Source organism: Astatotilapia calliptera, chromosome 13 (genome assembly GCF_964374335.1).
Source record: "Astatotilapia calliptera chromosome 13, fAstCal68.1, whole genome shotgun sequence".
NCBI lineage: Eukaryota > Metazoa > Chordata > Actinopteri > Cichliformes > Cichlidae > Astatotilapia > Astatotilapia calliptera.
In genome coordinates, this window is record NC_137434.1 from 32144553 (window position 1) to 32162546 (window position 17994).

Genomic DNA, 17994 nt, shown 5'->3' on the forward strand with positions numbered 1-17994 from the left:
AGTCACCTTTCTCACTCACTATGTATTAACAGACCTCTCTGCACTGAATCATATCTGTTATTAATCTCTGTCTCTCTTCCACAGCATGTCTTTATCCTGTCTTCCTTCTCTCACCCCAACCAATCACAGCAGATGGCCCCGCCCCTCCCTGAGCCTGGTTCTGTCGGAGGTTTCTTCCTGTTAAAAGGGAGTTTTTCCTTCCCACTGTCGCCAAAGTGCTGCTCATAGGGGGTCATATGATTGTTGGGTTTTTCTCTGTATGTGTTATTGTAGGGTCTGCCTTACAATATAAAGACCTTGAGGCGACTGTTGTTGTGATTTGGCGCTGTATAAATAAAATTTAATTCATCAACTGTTCTGCATGAAGTCCCCTGCTCTTCATGTTACTCTGCGAGCCCAAAGTTTTAACACACACACACACACACACACACACACACACACACACACACACACACACACACACTGACTTCTTGCTGAGCTGGCGAGCGACGTCAGACTTCCTGAAGCCCTCCAGGTTGTAGAGGCGTTTGGCGAGACGTTTAGCCGCCTCCAGGTCGGGCTTCATGCCGTTGGCCAGCGTGTCGTCACTGCCGCCGAGTGCCAGGCGCTCCGCCACATCGGCCTGCGGGTAGAGCAGCTCGGGCGGTCGATTCACTGGACGCTCCCTGACAACATAAACACAAAAGGAGATTCATGCTTCAGGACTTTCAGATCCTTTTTCACTGAAGGACAAAATGATTTCTGGTTCCTGTTCTCAGAGTTCCTCCTGTGACGCAAACACGCGACACAAAAACACTTGGAGTTTATCTTAAATGTGACAAACACGAGGAGGACTCTGGTTTAATGTGAGGAAATCTGTTGGATTTAAGGCTCAGCTGAGCAGGAGAGGAAAAGATCCCTTAAAAGTTTCAGCTTCAGGGTAAGGAGGAATAACACCCAACTGTGGACAGTTGGAGGGGGAAACTCAAACCCTTTGCCTGGAATCAGCCTGCTCCCCAACAGTCACTGAACTTAGACTCAGCTCAGTGACCAGACTACAAGCTTTTAAAGATTACTGCATTCCACATCTCTGTGACAGGCTTATACCCGAACGTACAGGTCGGAGGGATGTTAACGGAGACGCACATCAATATGGAGAAACTCCAAGTAAAAGACGCAGTTCAACTTCCAAAACTCAGAAACACTTTAGAGCAGGGGTGTCAAACCCCAGGCCTCGGGGAGTGAAAACGTATCCCTGCTGCAACACACCTGACTAAAATTAAAAGGTCATTAGCAAGACTCTAATGAACTAGACTGCAAGGTGGCGACCCCTAACCCTACTGAAGTAAATTTAAATAAATATAAGTGTTCGGAAAAATGTACTTCTAAAAGTTCTTTTATTGCACCGTGTTCGTTCACTCATCAGCTTCTGTAACATGAATCAAAAGGCTGAACTGCCACCTCAGCATGCAGTCAAGTTAATTAGTCTAATGACCTTTTAATTTTAGTCAGGTGTGTTGCAACAGGGACACCTTTTCAAGAGTCTGACACCCGAGCTTTAGAGGGGGGTTGGTTGGGTGTACGGAAGGACAGACGGATGGTTGTTTGAATGGATGGATGGATGCTTGGTTGTTTGGATGGATGGATGCTCGGTTGGATGTTTGGATGTTCGGTTGGCTGGACGGATAATTGGACGGACGTTCTGTTAGGTGGATGGATGGATGGATGGATGCTTGGTTGTTTGGATGTTCGGTTGGCTGGACAGATAGTTGGATGGATGCTCGGTTCGGTGGATGGATGGATGGATGGATGCTCGGTTGGATGTTTGGATGGATGGATGCTCAGTTGGATGTTTGGATGTTCGGTTGGCTGGACAGATAGTTGGATGGATGCTCGGTTCGGTGGATGGATGGATGGATGCTCGGTTGGATGTTTGGATGGATGGATGCTCAGTTGGATGTTTGGATGTTCGGTTGGCTGGACAGATAGTTGGATGGATGCTCGGTTCGGTGGATGGATGGATGGATGCTCGGTTGGATGTTTGGATGCTCGGTTGGTTGTTTGGATAGATGGATGCTCGGTTGGATGTTTGGATGTTCGGTTGGCTGGACAGATAGTTGGATGGATGCTCGGTTCGGTGGATGGATGGATGGATGCTCGGTTGGATGTTTGGATGGATGGATGCTCGGTTGGTTGTTTGGATAGATGGATGCTCGGTTGGATGTTTGGATGTTCGGTTGGCTGGACAGATAGTTGGATGGATGCTCGGTTCGGTGGATGGATGGATGCTCGGTTGTTTGGATGGATGCTTGGTTGGATGTTTGGATGTTTCACATCCCAGAGGAAGTTGTAGTTATTCAGAACTGGCAGCATCATGTTCAGTTAAAAACAAAACTTTATGAAAATCAAACTTATGGTGTCCTTCATATACAATAACAATAATAATAAGACAGTGTTAGATTATACAGCAAAATAAAAACATATAAACAAATAAAACTATAAAACTAAACAAGGTAACAATAGAGTAAGCCCAAGTAATAATGAAGGGCCTGCAGTTCTGAGACGTGATTTACAAATAGAGAGTTTATAGTCCGGAGACGGAGAGTTATCGTTGCAGTTTTAAGAGAGGGTGGAACAGAACAAGAGATGAGACAGGAGAGGACAGTATTAGTGATCATCGACCCAAGAGAGCGGACTGAAAGTTTAACAACATTAAGATTGGATCGAGTTACTAATAATAGAAGATTTTTGAATTATTATAGGAAGTTTAAAACTGGAATAAGAAGGTGACAGTAGGAATTACCATATCAGCAGAAGAAGGCAGCTGTTAATGAAGATTCACAGGTTTGGTCTAAGAAAGTCCATAAATGTGTGTGTGCAGCAGAGTGTGTGTGGTAACGGTATCTGAAGGCTTAATAATACTGTATGATGTCAGAGTACGAGTGTAGTGAGCAGATACAGCCTGAGAACGAGCTTCTTTCTAATGCTAGATATGTGAGATACACGTCCTTATGAAGTCCAGTTCGAAGAGACAGCTTTGAGTGCGAGCCCACCAGGCAAGGCTAGCTAGCCCACTCTGGTCAGCCTGGGTCTGCTGAGGCTGCGCTCGCAGCTGTCTCTGCTCGCTGTACCTCACCAACCAGCTCTCCACCTGCCGCAGGTTCTGTTAGAGCGAGGCTCCGCTCACGGAGGAGCTCCAGAACCGCTGGCTGCACCCAACGTGGAGGAGTCGAGTCGGGAGCAGCCGAATGACATCAGGGACGCCACAACCCGGCACGAGGGAGCCGGGAGCAGCAGCTTGCCAGCGAGGAATCGATCACGGGTGACATCACGCTCTCAGAGGCACCAGAAAATAAAAATGAAGCAACAAACGATCAGCGGATGTTCCAGGACACGGATTTATAGATCGATCATGAAACCGTCAGCGCAGAGCGAAGGCGCGACGATGACTCCGTGAACCTCAGTGTCTTTGTGACCTCACATCTCGCTCACGTGTCACATTTTGAGCATCAGCATGAATACAGCGATTGCTTTCTGTTGCCATGGTTACCCTGCAAACAGGAACTGTTAGCAGCTAATGCGGTGTGACATTTAGCAGGTCACAGAGTGGGAAAAGCTTCCTTTTACATACGTAGGCGGAGACACTGAAGAGGTTATTCCTGAAAAAAGTGATAAATTATGGAAACAGGTGGCGGCGGGCGGCGAGCAGCGGTTTCTGTTTTTATCAGCTTCTTTTTGGGTGTGGAGCGAAAACTCGAGCAGGTACTTGTCTGTTACTCTGGAGATAAAAATACAGAATTCATTCAAACTGAGGAGACGCTCTCCGTCCACTTTGATAACACCTGATATCCTCCTTCAGTAACATCCAACACACAAACATCCAGTTCAACCAGTGCTCAGTGCAAATGCTCCCAGCCAGCGTCAGCATTTGAACGTGAGAGACGGGGCACATCTAACTGCAAACACGTTAATGCGCCGTGTGCGGCTGTGTTTCCTTCTCCAGCCTGCAGTCTATTTATAACCCGAGTGTTTGCTGCTGCATCGACCAGCCTCTCCTGAAGGATCGATACGGCCTCGTGTGCGCAAACGTCACCAAGCCGAGCAGGAATACTTTTAATTTAACGCACCTATCTGCCGCCGTCGTCGTGGGAATGTGTCCGTTGTCCATCGGCCGTTCTTCGCTCGCAGTTGCTCTTTACATAAACGCACTTTTTAAAACATAAAAAAAACCTCAGGCACGAAGAGGAAATGAAGTCAGAGTTTTGAATGAGAGTCTGAAAGTGGGAAGTGGTCAAACCACCGTGTGGACTACATCTACTTCCCTTAATGAGCTTCCCTTTACTGGACCGGGCGGTCAGCAGGCCTGCAGGCAACTAAAGGTTGTCTCATAACATAATAATTCATTCAGTTATCCATGTAAGTATGATGGATCAGAAAGCAGCAAAGGCATGTTTGTCAGAGATTACAGAGAAACACAACGACGCCGAGAGCCTCTCCAGAAAGAAAACACACCAAATGCAGCCGAATACAAAGCTGGGACAAACCACAGGAAACACAACTACACAGCTACACGACCACAGAAATAAAACAGAAAAACACTTGAAGTGCAATCGAATCTCCTGGAGCACGACACATTACAGGAAGAGCTTCTAATATTAAAAACAGAAAAACATACTGAACGTCCAAATAAACACGACAGTAAAACACGTCTCATTCAATAAAGACAAAAGGTCAGAATAAGAAAACGTGACCACACAACACCGCCGGGTACAGAAAGCACCGCCTGATCCCTGCAACACGATAACCAGAAGCACACGAGTCAGAACCAAAACCAGACGCGGGCCAGAAAACAGAAAATACAATAAAACAACCGACACGACGAGGAGAGCGCAGGGCTGCGCCGCGGCAGCTCGCTGCGCCGGATCACTGCAACATGTTTTATTTTTCCTACAGCTTCAGTTTGTTTTGTTTGACATTTACTCTGATTACTCAAACATCATGTAGGAGTACATGATTACAGGGCGCTGCTGTTACAGCCAATGGCAGGACTGCGAGCGCCTCAGACTCAGAGCTGCATCAGTAGTATTTCCTGGTGAACGGAGGGAATGTGAGTCCGGATGTTTCTGTCGGCGAATCCCTCCCACACTCGCCGATGCAGCCCACTCATCCCGGACAGAAATAACCAGCGGCCGGGGAACCTCGCTCAACAGGACGCCAGGAAATTCTTTCAGTGCATCTCTGAGTGCTCCGCCCACTTCCACCGACCGAGTTCAAGGTCAACGGCAGGCAGACGACGGCCTGCTCTGCCGCCGCCAACACGCTTCACAGAAAGCGCAGCTGCTTTTACAAAAGCAGAGTCTCGAGTCAGCAGGAAGAACACGCTCGGGTTTGTCGTCACGTCTGCTGTGAAGTAACAAACGTCCTCGTTCAGCTACGGCGGCTCATCGTTACTGACGCACATCAGCCTGCATCCAGCAGCCTCAACTCGTCGATGACCGCAATGTGTCATCAGCTCACGTTCATTTTGAGAGAAAAGCGTTTGAACGCCTGCGTTTCATTAAAAATGGCCGAAGGTTTGATTACACTGATGAGTAGGGATGAGTACTGATAAGATTTTCACGATTCCATTTTCGATTCTTTATCGATTCTTTTTAAAAAAGGAGAACACTAAGGTCGATTAGCTTAGAACTTTGTTTTATATCCTCTCTTGTCCCTGCCTACAATTAAACACATTCACTTACCGAAAATCATCTGCTGTGGCAAATGGGTGCAAGCCTTTGACCACAAACTGAGTCACTGCTCGGTGACGTTCGTCTATCCTGGCCTGAAAGGAGATGCTACCGGTAGACTGCAGCGAGAACTGCCAGCATCTGAGCCAGACTCTGTCTGTCTCATCATGGTCACTAAATGCACAGTAATGGCAGGTTTGTAATAAGGCAGATCGCGCTAACATAATATGTTAGTTGATTATTTACCTGCCGCATTAACGGGAGAGGACGTGCAAACGTTACCGCTGGTGCTGGGTTGAGATTCACGAGTCTGGAATTAAAAACACGACATTCATTTAAGGTCATCGTTTTGTGAGCAAATGCTTTTGCATATTCGTAGTGTTTCCTCCCTTAAATGAAATATCTACTTTGCAAGTATTGCAAGTTGCCCTGTTGTCATCCGTTCTCGTAAAGTGTAACCAAACTTTTGAACGTTTGAGCCGCCGTGTTTCCTGCCAGGTAAATGACGCTCCACAACGTGGTGACGTCATTCGGGGCGACTGGAATCGATAAGGGAATCGTTTGCAAAAATGGCAAACACTTCCAAGGAACTGAAACAGTGGGAACCGGTTCTCAGCAAGAACCGGGTTTCGATTCCCATCCCTACTGATGATGTCAGAGTTGATGTTATTTTATTGCTGATGCTTCTTAAACTCAGTGTGACTGATCCATCCTGTGACTGTCACAGCAGTATTACAGGATTATCATGATACTGTAATAGTTATGGATTCAAAATGTACTCTCCTTTATTTTTATTAACACATCATTAAAGCTTTAGCTTTAATAACTAGAGCATCAGGTGCACAGCACTCGGTGTTTCTGTTAAACATGTTTCACAAATGACAGACTGGACCTGTAAATCAGAACCGTGAGTCCTCTCTAATGGAAAAGCAGCAGCTCTGATAATAATTGTTATTAATTTGTGATGCTGTAAAGCTTTCACTTAAAGCACAGAGCAGCGGTCTGTTTCTCTGTGTTGTCCTGTTCTCTAATAAATGATGAATTTACTGAACTAAACATCAGAGAGAAGAACTACAGCAGGAAGGGGGATATTGAAAACTTTGAGAACTTAAATGTAAATGACCTCCTGTGACGTGCAGATTCTCTGTTTCCATACCAGGTGGAGATGGATGACAGCATTAGGATGCACGCCCAGATCCTTGTTGTTGAAAACGTCCATTTCCATTTTTCATCAGGCCCAATCTGGACACCTGGCGCTCCCCCCATCTGAGCTGAGACTGGTTTGATCCACCAGCTGAGACAGAGAGGCTTAGAACAATGAGTCACCGAGCAGCAGAGCGAAAAAACAAGACAGAAAGCTCGAAAACGAAAGGCCGGACGGGAGGAAAGCAGGAATGCAGAGAAAGGCAGAAACGCTGTTATTTTCCAGGGCGTGTCAGTCAGACTCACACCACAACAACCAAACCACAAACAGGCGCTGAGTGACAGCCAGCCGACACGAACATGAGGCTCTCGGAGCCCAGGTTTAAAGAGTTAGCCTGCTGTTAATCAGTGTTTGTGTTCATGTCAACAAAGCCCACATGCAGACCCCAAAGCAGCGCCGATGGAAAGCGTCTACAAACAGCTCACAGACCGACTGGTTCACAGTTCAGAATGACGCACGTTTACGGTCCTCAAAATGTTTCTGAGCGCATTATATGATTACTCGTTAAAAAGGAGACTGCAGTCCCTCTGGTGTCCAGCAGAGGCAGCAGTGAGTCAGTCCCCACAGACAAACACGTTTACAGGCTGATACACAAACTGCTCGTCTCTGTAGTAACAACGGCCCAGCGAGTTTGCACCATCAGGGGCGTGGCCTCTTTGACTGACAGGCAGCTGTAGCTGCTAGCTGTGTGCTAGCTTCACCTGAACTGGACCTCTGCATTGTGTTTATACTGTTGGAGCTTTTTTAATGACATCATGTGACCAATAATATGGCTGCTGTGAGGCTACTGTACAGACTGTGTGAGGAGGCGGAGCTTCAGTTGGGCTGCACAGTGAAATTTGATTTGGATGTTACTGATTAGCAGATATCTGTGTCTGAGCGATGCTAACATGCAGCCAATAGCTTAGCCTCGCGTCCAGACGTGGTCATCAAACCCGTCCAGATTTAGTGATCCGGTTTGGAAACACTGCCATGGCAACATGTGCCAGACTTTATCCTCAATCAGTCTGAAACAAACCCAAACGTCGTCCTGTAACCCGAGGACGATGAGACACCTCAGTGAAAGCGTGAGGCTTTCCTCAGACGGAGGTAAAAACAGCTCAGCCGTCACATGTCCCGCTCAGGCCTCACCACGAATCCAGCGCTTGATCTAGAATGGATGCTCAGCTGGAAAGTTAAAACAGCAAACTTCCTGCAAACTCCAGAGGAGATCCTCTGCCTGCAGGGACTTTTATTCAGCAGGAACGTCTGGACCCAGTAAAAATCGCAGAAAGGTTCATTATGGAGTCTGTTTGAAGCGATGCGGAGCGAAGCCTCAGAGCAGAGCCGAGTTCCTGCTGAGTCAGATCACACAGTTTAACAGGAAAACCGAAGCAAGCCCAGAAACATGCGACGAACTCCTCCATCAGCACCCTGAGAGATAAACCTGAGGCTCACGTCAGGCTGTTAAAGGAGTGAAGGTCACGCCCTCACGAATTCAAACCCAGGCTGTGAAGACTGGACCAAAGGCACTCACAGCATCGGGAAGGGACTCCTAAAAAGATGTGTTGCAGGAAAAGCCTCAGTGTCCTACATAGTTCACACAAAACACTGAGAGGCTGCACGAGCTGCAAGTTAGCTTTTGTGACTGAAACCAACATCTGAGGAATGAGAGCTTTACTAGAATAAACCTTTGAGCGCTCCGAGTGACTTTTAATGTGAACATTTAGGTTTCTTTGATTGAAGGAAAACTTTGTAAAGTCCAAGGACGGTCTGCCTTTAACCTGCACACACAAACGGCAGAGTGGGCCGCAGTTTGCAAAGCTTTCATATATCAGACTGGCTGATGGTCAGTGCGTGCAGCACATCACACAAACACCGGTTTGTTTTGGTTCCATAATGTGAAGTTTCTAAAACCACACTGTGTCAAATCCACAGTTTTAGTGTTTTTAGGGTTTTAACATCCAGGTTAAAATAGATGTGAAAACACATTTTAGTGAAACACGAATAAAAACTGAACGTACGGTGCACGAGAGCCTGAGTCCGTGTTAGAAATGTCCTGAAGTCCTTAAAGCGACTCAGCTGACTGGTTTTAAACCATCACGATGATGCGTCACATATCAAACACACCCCTTTGCTTCTCAGCCGTGTGTCCCCGTCGCAAACAGCTCACTCGCTCTTTAGTTCAGTTCAGAAACTTCAGTTCAGCAACAAGGACCGAGGTGCCACAGCCCGGACGTGCCCCAAAACCCCGCCCACCACAGCGTCCGACCATCAGGACATCCACGGCGCCATCTTTGGTGGTGACCGCTGCTCACGAGGTTAAAGTAAACTGTCGGTTCAGCTCTAGCCGGGACGGCACACAGAAAGTTTCAGTCAATAAAATAAATGTGGGAATGAAAGGATTCTTCTCCTGCTGGGCCAAAATCAATCCGTCCACAGGTGACTCGAGCTCAGATCAAAGCTTCATCTGTCACGTCAGCTGAACCAAACTGACGGACAACAGCGCGCCATGAAGCAAATCCCAACGCAACACTGTAGCTAAACAGTCGTTTTACTTGTAACTGAATGTAAAGCTCCAGCCTGACCTGCAGTTACCGGGCAGGTTTCCTAAGAGCGCCTCCTGCTGGGCTGGCTGGTACCAGCAGCTGTACTGTAAACTCGGTATGTGACGCCCGAGTCCCGCACCGCCTCTTTTTTATTTATATGTGAAATCTCCTGTGAATCAAACAAACAGCCCACATTATGAAAGAACTGAATCAGAACGAGTGAAAATACAGAGGAAGGCGTGCTGCACGGTAACGGCTGAGCAGAGGTTAAAACTGGCGGGCGGACGGCACGCGTCTCCTCCCAGCCTCCTTCCTCTCCTCGTGTACCCTGACACACAGCAACGACTGACAAACACTGCTGCGGAGAGCGCGCGGCGACGGCGTGGGGACGTTTCACAGAGTTGCATCAGTGGAACAAAAAAAACGAACAGGCTGAAGTCCTGGGAGACGGCGACAGGACTGAGGGGCGTCTAACAGCAGGCCAGCCCAGATCCCTCTCTGCACAACCGCACAAGTTCAGAAAGTCATCGACAGACTGAGCTTACCCTCAGTGAACATTTTTAACAGGCCGCTGTTGGTTTTACAGATAAACTGCAGCTCACGACGTCTTTGAAACAACTTCCACTCATGAAAACAGTTCACCAATCACAACAAGACCCAAGACTCAGCTGATTCTCGTTCACTTTTTTTCTGTAGCTCAAATCACAACAGCAGTCACCTCAAGGTGCTTTATACAGTGAGGTAAAGACCCGCAATAACAGACTATCAGCACACATTTGGTGACAGCAGGAAGGAAAAACTGACAGGAAGAAGCAGGCTCAGGGATACGGCCATTTCTGCAGCGCTGCCGGTGTTTTCGTTTGCGACGCTAGAATAAATCTGTGTTTATGTGAAAGACGGGCGATATGAAGCTTCTGGTAGACGGACGCTAGCAGCCACAGACTGTATGGGAGCTTCGCTCAGACACGGACGTCTGCGAATTAGCAACATCCAAATCAAATCCTCACATCTCACTGTGCACTCCGCAAACACCTCCAGCTCAGGTGAAGCTAGCAGACACCTAGCAGCTCAAAGAGGCCACGCCCCTAATAATGCGAGCCATTGTTATCTACAGAGCCAATAACAGTTCGTGTACCAGTTTTAACATGGGAGTCCGTGGGGACTGACTCGCTGCTGCCCCTGCTGGACGGTAGAGGAACTGCAGGGTTTGGCATCTGCACGCACTGGTTTTAAACCTCAGCATCACTCAAAAACAGCCGGAGACCAATCACACACCAGAACAGATCATCTCTTTGACCTTATGCTGTGGTGTTGTTTCCTGCTGACAACATTTAACTTTGTCATTTTTGTCAATAACAAATTAATAAATAATAAATTTAAAAGGATAAATTCCCTGCTGACATGTTTACAGATCAATGACATCACTGATCTCATGTTTCAGACACAGGAAGCTTTAACCTCACCTGTACACAGCCGGGTAGGGCGAGGCATACATGTACCTGTCCTCCAGAGCCCCGCCCCCCCAGCACAGGATGTATCTCGCCATTACGACACGGCCCCGCCCACTCTCACACAGAGCCTGTGAGAGAGCAGCCGTCGATCAAACAACATCCACATCGACGCCTCCGAACCACGCCGAGCTGTTGTCGAGGGAAACGGAGCGACGTCACCCACACGTTAATCTGATGACATCATTAAGCTATGACATCATCTGCTCCCAGTTCTCCCCTTCATTCGGCGCCTCGGTAAGGAAATCCTCCAGCAGCAGCGCCTCCTCTCTGATCCGTCTGCTTCCAGTCCTCCTCTTCTTTCTTCCACACTTTTGAAACCTCGGCGCGGCTCCTCTTCACAACTTTCCCTCTTTCTCCTCTCCGCTGGCCCGTCTCCTCGTGCTGCCTCTCTCGTCCATCAGCTGGCTTATTTTCCAGCACTGAGGGGAAGGAGGTATGCGCTTCCTCCCCCATTTGACCCAGGACGCCCCTCCTCCTCCTCGGCTCCTCGCCCTCCCCCCTCTGTCCTCTCCTTCCCCTCTTCCTCTCTTTGTCTCGTCTCACCATCCTGGAAGTTTTCAGCGGCTCGATAAACTTCAGCCTCATCGAGGCGCCGCATGAACGTGACTGAAAGCTTAAGGAGAAACTTGGAACATGAGGATTTCAGCTGAGCGCGAGCAGCAACTTGTCTTTAATGTTCACATGAATAAGATAAATTCAGAATTTACTCATTAAACTGAACTCAGTACAGCATTTATATACACACACATACAGGGGTACAGTGTGTGTGTCACTCATGCAGAGCTCGGCGGGGCGGGGCCAGAAGCTACACCTCGTCCAAACGCTGCTCACACATCTTCAATATGAGCCACGACCCTGTAACCATCACTCGTCTGCACCACGTCAGCCTCGCTTCAACTAAAGTGCGTTTTATTCACAACGTCGCAGAAACACGACTACACTGCACACAAACCGAAACAGCGACGGCTCTGATTGGTGGAAGTGTTTAAACAGCAGGTCACACTGTGAGGCTACATCTGTGCACAGCCTGCTGCTGCGCTCGACCCACATCACATCTTTAAACCTTCCAGCTGAAAGTTGATCGTAGAGTCGTTGAAAAGAGCGTGCAGCCGCCGCTCTGCACCACGGTTATCAGAATCCATCTGAAGACACACAACTCAGAGTATTTACAGCCGCACACGAATGTGTTTCAGCTCACAGTAACAGCAAGGGACGTAGCTCCACGGCAGAAGCATCACCACGAACCGAGGGGAAGCAGGTCAGAGGTCAAAGGTCTGAACACACAAACAACAGATGGAAAACATCCACATGAATGACATCGAGGAGGAGGAGGAGGAGGAGGCTTTACTGAAAACATTTCAGACTGTTTCTAGTTTTCAGACAGGAGTGGGAGGTCTTTACTTCCACCCTTCCTGAACCCATCTGGAATTTCCATCTATAGGCTGATGTGTGTGTGTGTGTGTGTGTGTGTGTGTGTTTTTACACCTATCCCTGTGAGGACAGACCTCCCACATGAGGCTGTTTGAAGCTGCAGATTAGGATTAGATTTATGGCGGGGGGCAGGGGGGCGGGGGCTGTAGTGCTGGAATGCATCATGTCCTCTTAGGATACGACGCACAGAGGTCCTTCGCGCATGTGAGCGTGAAGGCGCCTGGACTCGATGAGCGGGGACAAGGATACGAAGCTTCGGCCGTGATCCTGTTTTCATGTCCAAGTCTGAATTCCTCGCTCGCTGCAGCGCGATGTGAGTTTCTGCTGAGAACAATAAAGTTTTTGACTGCGTCTGAATTCGTCCACACCCAGCAGAAGCCGTGGCGCGAGGCCAAGAAGGAAAACGGCGAGCTCCTCCAGCTCGTGCTGGGAAAGCTCCCAGCAGCAGGCCGGCTGTTTCCATTTTTACTCCTCAGATGTTTGAACGTGTTCGTGAGCAGAGCGACGTTTCAACAACACGAAAGCAAGAAAACGTACGAATTCTTCCGCTGAAGCCAACAACGGGCGGGAGCGAGCTACCCGATTTTATCCCGCCCCAGAATTTAAATCCATATTCTGCTCATTTCCACCTGAATGCTGTTATCCTGCACTCCGCTGGAGCCCGAGCAGGAATACAAACGCTCCAGGTCGTAATCCTTCAGGAGCCGAGCTGCACGTGGGCAGATTAGCTCAACTAATCTGGAGAAAAATAGAACTAACGGTTCAATTTAACAGCCGTGCTGCAGCCAACACAAACAGCAACTGCAAATGACGCTTAGTCAAAATAAACTGAGCAGGAAATGAAATGTTTTATCATTTGTTAAAAAGTAAAATGAGTGGTTCAAGCAGCCCAAAGCAGGTGAACGTGTGAAACTGTGAAGATCTGCAGGAAATCTGCAAAATTAGAGTGAGCTGCAACGATGCGGGTACGGACACGGCAACAGTCAGATGTTGTATTTTGGTAAGTTGTAATTAAAGCAAACGTGACGATAACATGTGATGTTTAAAGTCAGGAGGAAGCAGATGATTGGCTGCAGAGAGAGGAAGTACGTGAGGGTGGTGCAGGACACGAGGACCGAGGTGTGGAGCAGGAGTGACAGGTGGGGGTGGGATTACATCAGGGATCTGCTCTGAGCTCCTTCCTGTCTGCAGCGCTGACGAACAGACTGACAGGTGACGTCAGGCAGGAGTCTGCAGACAACACTGCGATCTGCAGCGAGAGCGGGCGGAGGAGAGCCTGGAGAGGTGGAGGCGTGCTCTGGAGAGAAGATGAAGGAAAGTCGGTGGAAGCGAGACAAAGAGAGAACGAGAAGGTTTAAAGATGAAGGTGTTCAGATGTTCAGACCGCTCAGAGCCACAGAGGCTGAGACTGTCTGAGCATGTGCAGAGGAGGGAGGAGGGAGGAGAAGAGGGAGCAGTGAAGGAGGACACGCAGAGAGGCGGTGTAACAGAGAAGCATGCTGGGACAGGAGGTGGTGGAGGCAGGTGATGCTGGTCTAATCAAATCTGTTTGTTTTTGCCTTATTAATCATCCTGATAAACAAATGAAACATCAGCTGTCAGGATGAGTTTAATGCATCAAGTGCTGAACTGGTTTAGAGGGATGCACTGCTGCAACACAATGGATGCAGCGGGACACGCTTCAGCTGACCACACTCCATCAGCTGATGGGACCCGCGTCATGTGACCGCCGTGGTTTGGTTTAAAGGAAAGTAACCGTATAAAGCTGGAAGTGGAGCACGAGAGGATGTGCAACCAAAACCGCTCGGCGAGCATCAAATACGCCATCTTTGTTCTCCACGCAGAGCACGGAGCAAAGGAGAGCGCCGTGGAAACGTGTCGCTCATCGTCCTGTGGGAGCAGCCTGCAGTCAGCCTGCGACTCAGTCGGGTCGAGCTGTGCGTGTTGCATGCTGCATGGACAGAAGTTCAACCATCACCCCTGCAGGCAGCAGCAACCAGAGGAAAAGCAGCTGCAGCGCTGAGTCGAGCCGCTGCTGTCAGGTGACCTGAGCAATCACGCCACACGTTATCCTTTAATAATATCACAAAATAGCCACTGACTTCCTGTTTCTTTGTTGCTATCGAGCTGTGAGCTCGCTCTGCAGCGAGCTTTATCGAGAGGATGATTTTTCAGCTGATTTAGCATGATCTCAGGGCGGTGGTGCGTGAGACGTTTGGGGATTTTTGTTTATTTAATGAAACATTTGATGTCCCTCATGTTTGGTGATATTTACTGTCTCTGTCTCAATATTTCTTATTTTGTGACCTCATACGTCTGACTGTGAAAATTCATATAAAACAAACTGAAACTTAAGAAATTTAATGCAAAAAGCCTGAAAAGTGTTTCCAGCTGCTCAGATGGCTGTTACACGACTTTAAAATGACGGTTTCATGATGTTTGTACGAAGCTGAGCCGAGGTTCAACACAGAAACACGAGCCGCCAATAACACAAATCGACTATTTCTCAACCATCAAACTTAAATTCATAGTTTAGTTCAGCTCACCTCGTGCCTCATTAAGTGAAGTGCGTGAGGTGAACGAGGCTGAAAGCTGCTGCTGGTTTTTTAGGCTTTTAATCTGAGGATTAACTGGAGGAAAATAAAACGAGGTTAAAAACAGCTGCAGAGCCAGAGGGTTAAAAAAAGAAACGGAAAAATGTCCCGACTCAGCAAAGCGCCAAACAGAGCCGAGCAAATGTCTGCACTCTCCATCTGTATGACACACACACACACACACACACACACACACACACACACACACACACACACACACACACACACACACACACACACACACACACACACACACACAGAGCTGTGCTGCCACCTTGTGGCTGATCTGAGTCCCTGCAGCAGTTTTCAGCTCTCATCACTTTAATCTGCAGATCACGTTTGCACAGCATCCAGAAAGTGCTACAACACACACACACACACACACACACACACACACACACACACACACACACACACACACACACACACACACACACTGACACTAACCAGGAGCTCGTCTCCTCGTCTGGTCGGCCGCAGAACGAGCGAGCGCTCCGACTCACCTGATGCTGCTGTGGAGCGCTGGTGTCGAGCTCGCCTTCCTGAAGCCGTCTTTGAGGATTGAGCGACGCCACGACTCTCTCTCCGACTTGGACCTGACCGGAGGGCCGCCGTCGTCCTTGGAGCCTCCTCGGAGCCCCGCCCCCGAGGCGCAGAGTGCAAGTTCGGAGCGAGACGTTTCAGAGGCGGCGGACGGGTCCGGACGGGCCAGCGGGGCGAAGCTGAGCTCGATAATCTGCTTGGCGCTCTCGCAGATCTGACTCTGAACACACAGACGAGACAGCGTTATGTCCTGCTGCGCACAGGAAGCCGCGACCCGCCTCCTTTCTGCGTCCTACCTGGATCTCTGGCGTGAGGGTGGGGAGGTCGAAGGTGAATACGGACGTGGATCCCGAGGTCAGCAGGTCCACGCTGTCCAGGCTGCTGTACGACGTGCCCTTGGCCCGGTGGGACTCCATGATGCTCTCGAAGTGGCGGCTGAAGGAGTCCAGGTTGCTGTCGGAAGGTCGGCGGGGGCTGCCGATGGAGATCGGAGACTTGAGGCCCCCGTGGCTGTCGGAGGACTCGGGCGACCTGAGGAAGAAGAGTTAAACCGTGTTAAAGCCTGACTGCGTGTTTAATCCTGGCTTTCAGACGCTCACGCCGAGTCTCCTCATCAGACCCAACTGGGATCAAAGAAAAGTTTAAAAAGCCGAGCGGGAGGAATCTGAGGAGGAAAAGCCTGCACACGGCCTCTCAGTTTACACGCATGTGCATTAAAGAGGATGAAAGAAGCAGGAGAGACGACTGCCTCCTACACAGGCAGCCCTTCTTCCTCAGCTGCAGCTCTGAATATAAAGCAGGGGGGTCAAATAGACGGCCTGCGGGCCAGAAACGGCCCACTGCGTGACATTTTAAAACGTGGCCTGTCATAGGCCAGAAAAGTAAGATACAGGAAGTCAGGACTTTACTGTTATGTTTAATCTGACAGGAGAAAAGCTTCTTCCAGGATTTACAGCTGAACACAACTTTTGTGGTTGTCGGATAATAAATCCTTCATTTCTGTGTAGCAGCGTCTCGTGTGATTATTCACGCAGGCAGGGCGGAGCTTTGAACATGAGCAGAAACCCTGATGAAAGTCGTAGTTTATAAAGTTTATAACGCAGCCAATAAACAGAAAACGTGCATATTTGTACAGGTAAATGCAGCCGTGTGCAAACAGACAGCAGACTGGAGTAAAAGCGATGCAGCGGCTGCAGAAGAGAGAAAAGCAGAGTTCAGTAAAGCTTCGAGGGTTTGTGGTGTAAATGAGCTCGATGCAAACAAGCCTGAAAACAACAATCTGAGCTTACATCGCCAAGTCTTTGAGTAATCAGTTACTCTAACAGCTCGACTATGAAACAAGCTGCTTCACTAAAGCTCACCCCCCCTCCCCCGCAGCCCCTTTCCTCGCCCTCTCACCCCTTCAGCAGCAGGCTGAGCACCTCCTCCTCCTCCTTCATGGCTTTCTGTCTCTGTCGGTCTCCCTGCATCCTGACGCTGGCCCAGCTCACCACTCCTCCTTCTTCCTCATCTTCCTCGTCTTCCTCCTCCTCCCCATCAACCTCCTTCCTTCCACCTGGGCGAGATTTTGGGGAGGGGTCAGCGGGGTTAAAATTGGAGTTTCCGAGGACACTGCGGTTACTCCCGAAGGCCGAGTCCGCCTCCTCGGCTGCCTCCGCCCGCATTACCTACACCATACGAGAGATGATGATAACGTATTTTAAAAGGAACCAGGTGAGATGCAAACAGGTGGAGGCGCACGCACCTCGTCCAGGTCGGTCTCACGGTAGCAGCGCAGAGGCACGGCGTCCAGGTCCGTCTCCGAGTATTTGAGGGTTCGCCGGATGATGCCAGTCTTGGGGGAGGAGCCTCGAGGGTCGGCGGTCACCAGTTCCACCTCGATCTGCTGGACCTCGTGATGAGACAGCTTTTGTCCCTCGGTTTCCCGCCCCCTCCTCTGATTGGCTGGTTTCAGATGGAGGGAAGAGGGTGGGGTGGGACTGGGCGAGCTGCTGGTCGGAGGCGTCGTGGACGGAGCGTCTACGGGAGGAAAAAGCAGATGTTCATAACGCCAAGTGTCAAAGAGCACAAAACAGGTCCTACGAAGTGTTGAAGCTAAACTCTGATTGGTCCCCAGTTTTCTGTTATTTTTATCCAATTCTAGTTTATTACCAAATCTTAGAGGCAACTTCAAGGTGTTCATATTGCAAAGTACTGACCTGCAATAACACAGAGAAACCCCAACAATCAACAACGCCATGTGAGCAAACACTTAGCGACAGCGGGCAGGAAAAACGGCGTTTTAACTGGATGTAACCTCAGAACGAGGTTCTGCATCCGGTCGTCCTTTGCTCAACTCAACCTGGTTACAGGATACAGACATGCTGTTTAAAAGAGGCAGAGATCTGGTTGGAGATTGGCCTGTAATTAGCTAAGACTGCTGGGTCTAGAGATGCTTTTTGAGTAAAGGTGTAACTGCAGCCAGCTTGAAGGCCT

General features: G+C 49.1%; 1 protein-coding gene across 2 annotated transcripts in view; it reads right to left on the reverse strand.

The window, feature by feature from the left end:
• psda (pleckstrin and Sec7 domain containing a) overlaps positions 1-17994 on the reverse strand; it is a 46285-nt gene that overhangs the window by 16476 nt on the left and 11815 nt on the right. Inside the window, exons 4-9 of one of the 2 annotated variants that reach the window (XM_080287629.1) lie at positions 17264-17538; positions 16918-17186; positions 15816-16050; positions 15480-15739; positions 6832-7002; positions 468-665 (exon numbers count right to left, since the gene is read on the reverse strand). In XM_080287629.1, the coding sequence (XP_080143755.1) occupies positions 468-665; positions 6832-7002; positions 15480-15739; positions 15816-16050; positions 16918-17186; positions 17264-17538 (1408 nt within the window). The remainder of the gene's footprint in view (positions 1-467; positions 666-6831; positions 7003-15479; positions 15740-15815; positions 16051-16917; positions 17187-17263; positions 17539-17994) is intronic. The other variant, XM_026189008.2, reaches the window with a different exon arrangement.